Source organism: Lycium barbarum, chromosome 2, assembly GCF_019175385.1.
Source record: "Lycium barbarum isolate Lr01 chromosome 2, ASM1917538v2, whole genome shotgun sequence".
Taxonomy (NCBI): domain Eukaryota; kingdom Viridiplantae; phylum Streptophyta; class Magnoliopsida; order Solanales; family Solanaceae; genus Lycium; species Lycium barbarum.
In genome coordinates this window covers 34,249,880-34,264,328 of record NC_083338.1, presented here as the reverse complement: position 1 = coordinate 34,264,328, position 14,449 = coordinate 34,249,880, and the positions used below count along the sequence as shown (strand labels likewise).

General features: G+C 33.7%; 1 protein-coding gene and 1 pseudogene across 1 annotated transcript; both read left to right on the top strand.

The window, feature by feature from the left end:
* The first annotated feature begins 2,676 nt into the window (after positions 1-2,676).
* On the top strand, positions 2,677-10,933 carry LOC132626409 (phytochromobilin:ferredoxin oxidoreductase, chloroplastic). Its single transcript, XM_060341272.1, has 8 exons — positions 2,677-3,018; positions 5,380-5,499; positions 5,870-5,964; positions 6,743-6,836; positions 6,956-7,087; positions 8,308-8,412; positions 10,309-10,359; positions 10,447-10,933. Exons 1-8 carry the CDS (start codon positions 2,767-2,769, stop codon positions 10,636-10,638), a joined length of 1,041 nt encoding a protein of 346 aa, XP_060197255.1. The 5' UTR covers positions 2,677-2,766; the 3' UTR covers positions 10,639-10,933.
* Positions 10,934-12,769: 1,836 nt separating this feature from the next.
* Positions 12,770-13,942, top strand: LOC132628495 (uncharacterized; annotated as a pseudogene).
* The last annotated feature ends 507 nt before the right edge of the window (positions 13,943-14,449 follow it).

Here is a 14,449-nt window from a genome sequence, read left to right as displayed (position 1 = left end):
GTAGAATAGATTCGTACCCTTACTTTAGAACTTCCTACAATTTGTGCAGAAATGGATCTTGTTCCTGTTATATTCCCCAAAAATGAGGACAAAAAAGTAAGAAAGCAAAAGAGGAAAAAAACCAAATGGTGGAGTTATGGACCACAAAAAGTGAATGTCGGAGGATGAAAAGGAAGAATAAAAAGCCAAAAACAAAGAAAGATTTTTTGTTCTTAAAATATTATTCCTAGGTTTCCTTGAAATATCTATAGATTGAGAGCCCGTTTGGATTAGCTGAAAAAAGTGGCTTTTAAGCATAAATATTTTAAATATTTTTTAAGTGCTGAAAGTTATTTTATAAATAAGCAGTTACGTGTTTGGATAAAAGTACTTAAAGAGTTTTTCATAAGTAATAGTAGTATTGAAATTAACAGAAAATATAAGGGATAAAAGGGTAAGTTGTTAGTCAAACCAAAATGGCTTTTAAGTCGAAAAGTAATAAGTTGGGGTTGAGCAACTTCTTGGTTTTGACTTATTTTAAGCACTTTTTAACTTAATTTAAGTTGTTTTCGATTTTACCAAACATCTAAATAAGTTAAAAATGGCTCTGATTTGACCAACTTATAAGTCAATCCAAACGGGCTCTAATTAATAAACTACAACTTATGATTTGTGTTTTTCTCAAAAGGAAAATTTTAAAGGAGCACAAGTTCTTCTAAAAAAACAAATGGTTTAATGAATATGAGGCCCCGTAAACTTGTCCCTTTTTTCATCTTGGCACCTCAACTAAGTGTTGTTCCTATTGAACTCCTGAATTTAGCCTCAAGTGTGTCTATCAAATACAATTCGACTTACATAATATATATGGTGAGTTTCATTTTTTTTTTTGCCTTGCTCGTGAATGTCAATTGCATCTTATGTAAAAAATTCAATCTTAGATTTTAGCATAATATAAGGAGTCAATTAACTGGAAACTAAAACTTGAAAATCAAAAACTGAAAAATAAGAAACCAAAACCGAAAACTAAATAATCAAGTTAATTGGTTGAATTTTTCACGTAGGATGCGATTGACATTCACGTGCAAGGCTAAAAAAATGAAACTTACCATATATGTTATGTAACTCGAATTGTGTTTGATAGACACACTTAAGACCAAATTTAGGAGTTCAATAGAAACAATACTTTACACTTAGTTAAGGTGGTAAAATAAAGAAAAGAGACAAATTTAGGGGGTTGCATATGCAATATGCCAAAACGAATCTTACCAGGAAATCCTGTTTTAAAAATTTCAATAATTTGTCCAAACGTCAAAAATGGTTGGAGTGGAAAGTGCAAAACGGCTGGAGCCCGAGAGTGCAAAAGTATTCTAACGTGTACCACCAAAAATTCGCACCAAAAAACAAAAGTTAAGTATTAGCAAAGCGACATCGTTATGGATTTGCCATTTGGGAGAAAATGATAAAAATGATCCTATTGATTGTAGGTTCAAAATAGTCTTTTATGTATCACTTGAGCAATTTTGATTCTTTAAATTTGTCAAAAGTATAAATTTTTGTCTCATATTTATCAATCTTTGACTGTTGAATTTAATAAGAACTATGAATATAGCAAATATTTAATAGGACCTTATATTTGAAAATATGGATTTTATAATTTATGTTATTTTTGGTCTATTTCAAAAATGTAATACAACTTTTGAGGTGCAATTTCTACTCTTTTCTTTCCAATTTAAGTGTCTTACTTTTTTTTTTAGTCTATTCTAAAAAAAATGTTTATTTCTATATTTAGTAAGTTGATAATTCAAATATCCTATATGAAAAGTTATAAACTACAAGATTCAAATGACATTTTATTATATTGCACACATCGGATCACAAAATTCAAAATTTTCTTTTTATTCCTTAATTTTCATGTCAATCAAATTAAGACGCCGAGAGTATTATTTTTGGAATATTGTTTTGTGTTTAAAATTTTTATGGAGATTTCTGGTTAAGAAAATAATTTTGGTTAAATTTTAACAATTCGAGCTGATAAATTCTTTATGGAGACCAAAAGTGCTCATTTTTACAATACTCAATGGACTATTTTAAACTTACTACAAAAATAAGGGACCATTTTTATCAACTTTCCCTGCCGTTTGGTGACGCGCTTGCACAATCACCAAGCAAAATCTAACCACTTGTTCAGACAAGCACCATGCTTGAATCCTGACAGCCTAACACTTCCATCGTACTACTCTTTATACTATAGTGGAAAAAAAAATATTTTTTATTTGACAACAAGTTTTAAAATTTTACTTCTTTTATTTTAATTTATGTGAATCTATTTTTTTTATTAGTTATACTAAAAAGAATGATTTCTTTTTATAATTAAAAATAATTTATCTTTATGCAATGATTTATAGCTAAATAAAATATTTGAGACTCGTTTAACATCATATATTTAAAAGTATTTTCTACTTTGTTAAATTTTGTGTCCAATTAAATGAGTTCACATAAATTAAAATGAAGAGAATATATTTTACGTTTAACGAGATGATTTACAATTAACAATTTTTTTTTTTTTAGATCATAAAATTTAAAAATATTCTTTTATTTCTCACGTGTTCAATCAAATTATATAATATAAATTGCGACAGAGCGAATAATAAATGATAAAATAATTTACAATATAATAAATCAACAATAGAAAAGCATTGGAGCTAGCAGCAAAATTCTTTCAATTTTTTTTTAAAAGAAACAAAAATGGAGTTTTGAAACACTTGAAGATTTTATCTTTTAGTTTCAATGGAGTGTTTTACCTCAACCCCATGTTCCTTTTCTTCTTATTTTACCTCACTAAGCTGGTTTTCACCTTTTTTTGGACTGAAAAAAAGTAACAGTAAAATTAGTTTGAATAGAAAATGTAGAAGTAAGTGCATGATGAGTACTATGAGCCATACAGTAAATGAAAGTTCTGTTTTTTCTTACAAGAAGTTGATTCATTTTGCTTTAGAAAAAACTAATCCACATACCAATTTGGTCTCTTCTCCAATACAGGTATCTTTTATCTTGGATTTTCATTATTTTTCACAATGTTTCATTATGTTTGTACTGAACATGTGTTTTTGTTGCTCTCTGTGTGTGTGTTTTTTTTTTTTTTTTGGGGGGGGGGGGGGGGGGGGCTTGTGTTAAGTGTGAAACTTGGTTTTGCAAATTCTTGAAAAAAGGAACAAAATCTGAGTTAAAAGACTTAGCCTTTTTAGACAAAAAATTAGCTACCCTTATTACATGTATGAAATTGGTTTTTCAAATTTTTGAAGGAGGAACAAAATCTGAGTTAAAAAGCTTAAATTTTTAGGTTGGAACAAAAAATAAGTTGGTTTTGCAAATTCTTAAAGAAGGAAAAAAAATTATTAGAGTTAAAAAGCTTGCATTTTTAGGTTGGAACAAAAAATATGTTGGTTTTGCAAATTCATAAAGAAGGAAAAAATTATTAGAGTTAAAAAGCTTGCATTTTTAGGTTGGAACAAAAAATATGTTGGTTTTGCAAATTCATAAAGAAGGAAAAAATTATTAGAGTTAAAAAGCTTGCATTTTTAGGTTGGAACAAAAAATATGTTGGTTTTGCAAATTCATAAAGAAGGAAAAAATTATTAGAGTTAAAAAGCTTGCATTTTTAGGTTGGGACAAAAAACCATCCACCCTTATGTGTATGAATTATGAAATTGGTTTTGCAAATTCTTGAAGAAGGAACGAAATCAGAGTTAAAAATCTTAGCTTTTTTAAGGTTGGGATAAAAATTCAGCTACTCTTATTACATGTATGAAATTGGTTTAGCAAAATCTTGAAGAAGGAAGAAAAACCTGAGTTAAAAAGCTTAGTTTTTTTAGGTTGGACAAAAAATCAGCCACCCTTATTACATGTATGAATTTGGTTTAGTAAATTCTTGAAGGAGGGATAGAATCTGAGTTAAAAAGCTTAGTTTTATTAGGTTGGGACAAAAAATTAGTTACCTTTATTACATGTATGAAATTGGTTTTGCAAATTCTTGAAGAAGGAACGAAATCTGAGTTAAGAAGCTTAGCTTTTTTAGGTTGGGACAGAAAATCAGTCATACTCATTACATGTATGAAATGTTCTAAGTCAGGGGTTATAAGGATCAAAGTCTTGAGGATTTTTTACCTATGCTAAGGGAAGAGAGGTAGATTAATCTTTATTAGATCAAAATCGTTAAGTAACTTGAACAGTAAGAAAATTGTAGCTCGTGTATGGCAAATTGTAGAAATATTTTCTCATCTAGTCCAACCTAAGAGCTTATGGCAATGTTTGGTTGGGTGAACGCAAGAGGGATTAAGAGGTATTTTCCTTGTTTGTGTTCAGGAAATAGAAGAAAAGATGAGGTAAAATGGAGGCGTATATACTCTCCAAAAAGTATACTCCCTCCGTCCCAATTTATGTGGTATTTGATGGTGCATGAAGTTTAAGAAAGATGTGTGGCTATAAATCATTTCATTATGGGTAAGATGTGAAGTTTCAAGTTAAATTGTTACTAAATATATAGAAAGATGTCATTCTTTTTGGAACTGACTAAAAAGGAAAAAATGTCACTAAATTGGGACGGAGGGAGTATATTTGAAGGAGTTGAACTTTGAAGGGACTTAAGGGGTTCTGGGAGGGGGAATATCAAGTGGGCTCAAATAATGAAGGGTGTAGGTAAAATATGTAATCTTTATCTTTTAGAGAAGGGAATTGGATAAGGTCTATGTTCACTCATTGAAGGTGGTTCAGTAAGTTGGAAATACGTTAATGATGGTAACGCATCAAGCATCAAGCATAAATGAGCCCCCCCCAAAAAAAAAACAGTTGGAAGTTGGTAATTGTGCTTCTTGAATAGGACTAAAACTTGATGTTGTATACTAGTGGTAATACAACGGGATTCTGTTGTTTTCTTCTCTCTTTATGTGACTAGAATTTAATATGTCATCATCGCTCTCTTAAGCTAGTTGAGTGTTGATTCTTTTGTGATTGCCAATTTTACTAGTCAAATTGTTCTTCTCTTTGGAAATTCGTTGGCATTATCTGAGGGTAAATGTGCATTTCAACTCTAACCAGCCACATTTAATTGTTATTGTTTTCAAGTTCTCTTTGCTTTGAAATGCATGATTTTGCATGCCAAGATTTCTGCTTATTTCGTATTTCCCTTTAAGGCTGTGAAGATGATAAGTTTCATGATATCTCTAGGAATTTAAAGTTGCCTTTGAAATTTACCTTTTCTCTTTAACTGTCTACAAGGATTTTAGTTGCGATTTTTTGTTGTTAAAGTTATCTACAGAACTATCCTTGCCCAAAGGAAAAGAGAAAGATTTTCCACAGAACTGTTGCTGGCCAACTATAGTTACCCTTTCCCTCTCTTTACAGGAGAAATACAGTTCTTTGTTGGCCATGGATGAAAAAACGGAGCTACAAATGCTTTCTTTTGAAGCCCCTAAAATTCGACTCCTTCGCAGTCTATGTATTGAAGGGAACGACGGCATGCAGGTTCAATTATATTTAAGTTCATGTTATAGCTGCTCTTTGGTTTCAGAAGGAAAAACTTTAGAGGACAATTATGGCCACTGCTGGTTTGGAGTCAATGTTGTGTAGGAAAAACAAATATTCATAGATATTATCAGAGTGCATAGTTTGGTGCATTTGGTTGGATATAAATAGAAGGCTTTCTAAGGTGAAGAAATGTCCTTTAGCAGCTTCAAAATTATGAATGCTACTGATTCTCCCAAAGCAATTGGCTTGAGGAGATCCGTGCTAGGAATACTGAGCTTTATTGTTGTATATGCAGATATATTTAGTCTAATATCATAAATTTGTCTGCCAAGTTCTCCTTGAACTAAATGAAGGGCATTTCATGCAGGTATTGGATTTTGCTGCATTCCCAAAACCGGAATTTGATCTGCCTATCTTCTGTGCCAACTTTTTCACTGCTGCTAAGATGAACATAATTGTACTGTAAGCTATTTTTAGTTGATAGTTGAGAATTATGTTTTATTTTCTTTGACATAGGTACTACGGAGAAATATGTTAGGTACACATGTTTTCACTACGACCAGCCTATAACTTTTTATGAAACCAATAATTTGGTATCTTGAATTTATCTTTACTGCTAGAGTATATGGCTTTCTTTTCGATAAGTTTGGTTATGTAGCATTCTTATTTCTATCTTCTACAATGATGATCAAGACTTCCTAATATTATTTTGTTGAAGCAATTTGCACGTAAACTCAGATGTGTTTGCTAAAGTATGATTTACTGACTTTATATTTCTGAGCAAGAATGAGATAATAACACACATTCAGAAACACCTAATGGCGAAGAAATGGAAGGAAAATAGTTCCTTTTCACCTTATAGAAATATTCTTATCAAAACAATGCTTTGAGATGTCCTTGGTGATCTCTGTGTATTGTTGAATCGTAACTGTTATTGTGTCATAGACAACTGAGACCAAATCCTTGTAAAATGGGATTTTTCCATTTTTGTGCTGTCGGCCGAAAATAAAAATTAATTACGTGTCCTAGCATTAATCTTAAAAACCAACTGATTATGTATATTACCTGTATATCTATGTATATTTTGTGTATATAATATGTATGTTATATGTATATTTTGTGTATACAATATGGATATTATATGTATGTTTATACGTAATATACAAAGCCTATACATTTGCTGGCTATTATTGTTTTGAGCGGTCCAAAAATGTAATTATCCCTAAAACAACATGTGCAGGGACCTCAACCCATTGCATGACATCATGGATCAAGAAGATTACAAGGAGAAGTACTATAAAGACTTGATTCCTCTAGGCCTCAAGTATTCCGAGGTTATAATAATTTTATGTCATTTGCACAAATCTTCAGCATAACCATGTTTCAAGCAATTTTCATTTTCAGAACCCTCTCTAAAATGATTATATGGTGACTTAACACAGATTTCATGCAGCTTTTACCCTGGGGAGGGAAGCTCACCAGCGAGTCTCTGCGATTTTTTTCACCAATAGTCATATGGACAAGATTCTCGTCTAGTCCAGACAGCCATTTGGTTTTGTTTTCTGCATTCAAGGATTATTACCAGGTACCTTGGTGTGGAGTTCCCGTTCTGCTCACTTTTAGTTGTTAACTTAGTAGTAGACTACAATTGCGCAGGCCTACCTTGGTGTGGAGTTCTCAATATAGGTATTGAAGATATAATTGAGTAAATAAATAGTACCCTCTCTAACAGTTTAAGCTTTTAAATTTAAATGAGGTAGTCACATTACTTAACGTGGTACAGAGCAGGTAGAAGTCCTGTGTTCAAGTCTCATTGCGACCCATTATTGAAAAGAATTTCCGTGCGTTTGACCCATGAAAATGAATTAGGCACGCATGTGAGAGGGTGTGAGATATAGTTAAGTAAATAGAAGTATACCCTTTCTGTCCTTCCAGGTCCTGAATCCTGATGAATTGAATTTGCTATCTGTTCATAGTTATCATGAAAAACAAGCTCTATGTGTCACAAGCAGGCACCATGGATTCTTTACTTTTTGGTGGGGTGGAGGGCTTTGTGCATTATAGCACATGCAACATTTAGTTTAGACGTGGCTCAAATGTATTTGTGCTGTAGGCTGTGTTAAGCATGCTTCTTTGACAGAAAACGATATCTTTTTCCATGAAAACATGGTCATAAAGGGTGGGGGTGGTAAGCTCTCTATCAACAATAGGGAGGTATTCATATTAAAAAAACTGCTAGATAATGGATGTGTTTGTATGGACAGAAAACATTTTCCAGAAAATTTTCCCAGTTTTTCCATCTTTATTGGTCAAATTTTTGGAAAGCATTTTCTCTAGGAAAACAAATTCCTTAAAGTGGCATTCCATATCCCTACCCTCTAACACACACCATCCCCACCCCTACCTCAACCCCACACCCCTATCACCATCTCCACCCCCATAGTGTTTGCCTAGATCATATACAAATTCTTTTGGAACAATATTTCTGGTTACTTACCTCACACCAGAAAATAAGAAAACCACTTATGTTCCAAGAAACATTTTCCAGGAAAATATTTTCCGTGGGAAACATTTTACTTCGTACCAAATGCACCCCATATGTATAATAATTTAAGCTTTCTGATGAGTTGGTCATAAAATTTAACAATAGGCTTTTGGATGGGTAGGTAGAAAGGTGAAAGAGGAAGAGAGCTAAATTCTGACTCTTGTATATCGTACTCGAGCTCACTATATTTTTCATAAATAGCTTTTTTTTCCCAAAATTTCTCATGCACAAGTATGTGAGCTTTATTGTTTCTGTTACAGGCATGGCTTGGGCTGATGGACAGATCAGAAGAGGAGACGGATACGTCTCAATTCGCTCGCAATTGCGAAGCTCAGCATAGATACTTGACATGGAGAGCTGAAAAAGTGGGTATAGCTGTTCTTTCATGGGTTCTCTTACATCAGTCTTAACAATATTGGTTAGCTAATTGCTTTTAGTTCTGATATTGTCTTACAGCATATAATATCCTATTTTGTAGAGGCAATAGTGAAGAAAAAATTAATTTTAACCTCTTCCTTGCCCTTTCTCCATCTTTGATTTCTTTGATTCCTTATGCCCTTGGTTAAAGTTTTGCTGAAAATGGAAATATGTCGTATTTCTTAGTTACTAAAACAAAAAGTTCTGTGAAAACCAAATCCCAATCCTGATCTAGGGTTTTATTAAGCTAACTGTTTGCCAAATCAGCTCATTTCATTCAATTTGACCCTCAACTCTCAACTATTTTCCTCAAAGATTCTTTAACACTCTGGAGAGTATACGAATAAATGAAAAACACACTCCGGAGAGTATATATGTTATATTTGGTTAATAATTTACTATATTATCTGTGCTTAATCAAACACACTCTGGAGAGTACCCTAATTAAAGAAAAACACACTCTGAAGAGTATATTTGTTTATTTGGTTATTATATTATCTGTGCTTAATTAAACAATGAGACATTGATTTATGCTACGGTACCTGCAAACGTGTCTTAATCATGTCTCAGAAATTATAAGATAGTTAAAATAATTCGATTCTTTTTATTTGTAGTTTATCATTTTAAGTGTTTCAAAAGTTTTTTCCAACATATACTGATTGCTTTCCGAAAACTTTGTAAACGTTTTTCAGAAAACCAACTTACCAAATCCAGACGATACCTTAGTTAGGTGGAGTGCTTGAAAATTTTCAAAAACAGAATCTGCAAATTGCTTTTTGAGTTTTTGCGAACCATATTTATTTGAGTTGCTGTTGCAAACCATTTTTACACTGGGTATGTTGTTTATTTGAGTTGTTTTTTGCACATTTCACAAAAACAACTCGTGCAAACAATGTTTGCAAACTTGGTTTTTTTGTAAATTTTCAAATAAATGCCTCCATAAGCATTCCAATTCCAATCACTCTAATAAGGCTTTTGGCCATGACTTCTCTCCCAAAACTGAAATCATTATCTGCAATGTGAATTTTGCCCAGGAAGTTTTGGGATTCAAGTGAATATTATTTAATACTTCTAATGAAGTATTGAAACAGTTGTTTGAAGGTATAGTTGAGCGATCTTCAGCTTTCACTCACAAATCTTTATCTTTTACAAAATGTTCTTCCAAGTTCATTTTCAACCACAAAACAACTCAAATTCCACTTTTGTTTTCAACTTCAAATTCTTATAACCTTTTCTTCAACTTCAACTAAAATGTCGTCCAAACACTGCTTGATCATCGTTCTGGATATCCCTTCTCAAAGTTTAAATTTTAGGTCTCTGGAAGCAGGCTTAGTTCACCAATCGCATATAAAATATCCTATGGAATATATTTTGTGTAATATACCAGATTACATTCATGCAGGTGTCCATATCCTTAACATTTACTCCATCTGTTTCAACTTGTGCGTCTTAGTTTGCTTGGACACATAATTTAAGAAAGTAAAGGAGATTTTTGAATTTCAGGGTCTTAAACTAAAGATGTGTGTAATGTACCAAAGTGTCTTTCAAATCTTATAGTCTTAAATATGCCATGTAAGATGTTTGATTTCAAGAGTTACTACTATATATAGAAAGTGACATTCTTCTTGAAACAAACTAAAAGGAAAAGCAAGACATATAAATTGCAATGAAGTGAGTAGTTAAATTCTAGTTAGAAGCCTTGACACAAGGATCCAATGAAGAATCTAAATCTTCTTATAACTTTTCTCATTTGTGTGCTGTAGTTGCTGACTTGCTGCCCCTTTTATCCACTTTGCTATTGTTATTCTTGATCTCTCTGTTGATACAAAATTCCCTTCTACTAGGATCCAGGACACGGAGTTTTGAAAAGACTGGTAGGGGAAGATCTTGCCAAGGTATTATTCTTTCATCCAAAAACTCTATTATGTCTTGTTACTGGAAGCTTTAATAATTCCTTTTCTTCCGTTTTTTAAATCGCTCAGGATGTGATTAGGGAATTCTTATTCAATGGTGTTAACGAGCTTGGGAGCAAAACATTTCTTGATTACTTTCCAGAATATAGATGTGAAGATGGTAAAGTAAATGAAAAGCGCAGTATGATTGGGAAATCATTCGAAAATCGACCATGGGATGCAAGAGGAGAATTCATAGGTGACCGCGTTAAGATAGTCTGATGTAATTTTGGCAATTTGGTTTTATTTTTCTTTACCTCGTCTCTCTCAGTTAGCCGATCCCAACTTGTTTGGGATTGAGTAACGGCAACAGATATTGTTGTCATTGTTGTAATAGTAGTAGTAGTAGTCTCCTCTGCCAATGTCAATCTTGACCATCGGATGCAAGATGAGATTCATAAGTGATAGGGTTGGATCATCTGTTCTAATTTTCTTAAGTTCTCTTTATTTTTATTTATTCAATCTCTGTTAATGTAAATAGTGCATCATATCCCCAAGCTACTGTCTTCATTTCCCACTTTCATTGTCACTTCTGGTACTAGCAGAGGCAATCACCATTTTATTGACCGTTCAAAGAAACTTTAATACAACCTTTTATGATCCTGCTAGAGGGGAAGATGTCATATTATACCAACATCTCTTTTGGTTCATCGGTCATTCAGGAGGTGTTTATTTAATTGTGAAAATGTTAGGCAAATTATATGTTACCTTGCTTCCCATTTTCTCTCCACAGGCCCATAAGAGATCATAATTTGATCTTCAGACCAGGAATCATCAATGATGAAGGTATATTCTCAACTATCCGTTGTCTCTTATACTTCGATTATCGTATTTGTTGTAGTTACTGTTTCTTTTTTGCATAATGTTTTGTTATGTTTTCTTGTATTTTGTGATGACTTCCTTACTTCGGTTAATTTTGGTCTGATCTTCTTTGAAATGTGTTTTCTTGGGCCGAGGATCTATCAGAAACAGACTCTCTACCTCTCAAGGTATGGGTAAGGTCTGTACACACTATACCCCAATTGTGGGAGTATACTTGGTATGTTGTTGTTGTGTTACCCTAATAGGTCAGCATCTTTGTAAGTGCGATGAGTTCCAGCCTGTGTAATTCATTATTATGTGGATCTTTGATTTCTTTGGTATCCAGAAGCATGGATCTTCCTTTAGATGGCAATAAGCTTTACATTAATCCTAGGGCTTGCTGACAGTTAACTTGGAAATGCATATGCATAAGAAAAATAATTGTGCCGTTATTTGAGTTTTATTGTACATTGTTTGATTGACATTTCGTTTTCAATGTAAGCAATAACGGTATAAGTTTGGAGCAATCTTGGTAATTTTAAGTTGGATTCACCGTAGGATAACTTATACAGGGATTGACTATATGAATAAAACATGTAAAAGACAAATATAACCTTAATATTATCTTTTTATTCTTTATTTACTCAGAAATAAGGATAAAATCGTTAACTTTTATATTATACTAGCAATACAAGAACATGTCTATTCACTTTAATTAGTCAGTCTTTAAGGTTTGTATTTTGAAAATAACTTTTAAAAACATTCTAATTGTTATTATATATAGCAAGATTTACAAAATGTATTTTATGTACCATCACTTTAGTTATAATTAAAAAATGGAGTTTAAAATTTAAAAACATATGATGGAATTAAGTTTTTGAGATGGAAAGAGTCGGACTTTTTTTAAAAAATTAGTAAGAATATGAGGAAAAATTAATATTTTGAAAAATGGGGTTTAAAATTTAAAAACATATGATGGAATTAAGTCTTTGAGATGGAAAGAGTCAAACTGTTGTCCCATTGTCATGACAATGAAAGTTGTTCATCGATGTGAAAAAGAAAATTAGTAAGAATATGAAAGAAAATTAATATTTTAATTTTAGATTTTTTTTCTTTTAAATTCTTTAATATCTTATATGTATACCTACAGATTGATATTCATTTCAATTAATTAACCGTTCAGAGCAAAATATAAGAACCATTGTTGTATATATTGGATTTTTTAAAAGCAAAACTAATAAAATATTTTTATTAAATTAAATAAAAAATATATTATAATTTTTTATATTAACAATTATAGATAAAAAGAATTGTTACAAAGAAATCAAAATTAGAAAGATATAATAATCAGGGAATGCAAAAGAGAGTAAAATAAGTAAAGTATTGACAAAGAAGGAAAACAGGGGTAAAAGTCACTCCCTCCCTTCACTTTTACTTGTCGACGTTAAATAAAGAAATTTTTGTTCTTCTTATTTTATCCTTCACATTAGTTACTTTTTTTAAAATCATTTTCTGAGGCTATTGAGACTATACACCAATAAATATGGATATTATGATAAAATATATACTTCATTTATTAATTCTTAAAGAACGTGAAAAGTTAAAAGTGGACAAGTGAAAGTGCATGGAGGGAATAAATATGTGTAGGAGAATTAAAATTGAAGTGCATACATGTATACAAGAGAAGAGAATAAATACTCAGTACTATAACATATTGATAGATTATGTAAATTTTAGTTAGAATATTTTGTAGTCTACTATTTTAGGTTAGAATATTTTGTAATCTCCTATTTTAGGTTAGAATATTTTTGTATATAAACCAATTCAAGTAATGAAAGGATTCAGGGAAAATATTTCCTACATGGTATCAGATTAGGGTTTCTTTCTTCTTCCTCCTTCCGCTACGCCCTAGTCCCTCTTTCTCCTTCCTTAAGCCGTCGCCCCTTTTTACTTTTTTTCCCCATGGCCGACGCACCTACCACACCGGCTAAGCCCACGTTCCACCCGACTCTCCCGGTCTCCAATATCAAGAATCACATCTCTGTTACTCTTGAGATGGAAAACTCACAATACGGAACATGGGCCGAGCTTTTCAAAATTCATGCTCGTTCTCACAAGGTCCTTCATCACATCATTCCTCCACCCAAAGGTAAGGAGAAGCCGACTCCCAAAACTGATGAGGAAGTTGAATTATGGACGACCATTGACGCCACTGTGCTTCAATGGATATATTCGACAATTTTGAATGATCTGTTAAACACTATCATCGAACCAGACGCTACTGCCATGGACGCTTGGGATCGTTTGCGATATCTTCCAAGATCATCAAACTTCTCGTGCAGTGACTCTCGAACAAGAATTCACGACGACTCGTATGGAAGATTTTCCCAATGCCTCCGCCTATTGTCAACGTCTCAAGAGCCTTGCGGATCAACTGAAAAACGTCGGGGCTCCCGTGACGAATAGCCGCCTTGTCCTTCAACTGGTCTCGGGTCTCACTAAAGCGTACAAAGGGGTTGGGACACAAATTCGCCATGCCAAGCCGCTCCCCCCATTCACAGAGGCTCGGTCTTCCCTTGTTTTGGAGGAACGTGAACTTGCGGCAATGGTGTCTCACGGGTCTGGTTCGGCTATGGTGGCCTCGGTCGACGACGCGCTACTGCCCTCGGACAACATAAGCTCACGCCGAAGGAAACCAAAAAATTCCCGCTGCCAAAATTCTTGAACTAGCTGTAAAGGAGGCTCGGGCCGAGGCTCAGGCGGCGGCAAATTCACCGGCGGCCGCGGTGGTTCAGCCCGAAGCAGTGGCGGTCAGCAGCCAGCAAGCTCCACTTCGCAGCAGTGGACTGTCGGCCAGTTTGGTCACCGGCAGTGGGTCCTGCAGCCTCGCTGGGCTGCTCCTCCCTCTTGCCCGTACCCGATGGCTTCTTGGGCTCGTCCGCCGCTAGTCCCGCCACGGGCAGCAGGGTATATTGGGCCCTCCTCCAGCCCAGTAGCTCTACACGGCAGCAGTGGCCTCTCACGGGTCGTATGTTCCAACCGACATTGAGTCCACAATGCACACCATGACCTTGAACCTGCCCGATCAAAATTGGTACATGGATACCGGGGCCACTTCTCATATGACATCCTCGGACTGCAATCTCTCGTCTTATTTTAATTTGAGCAATAAAAATAATGGTATTGTTGTGGGAAATGGTCATTCGATTCCAATTCGTGATTGTGGTCATAC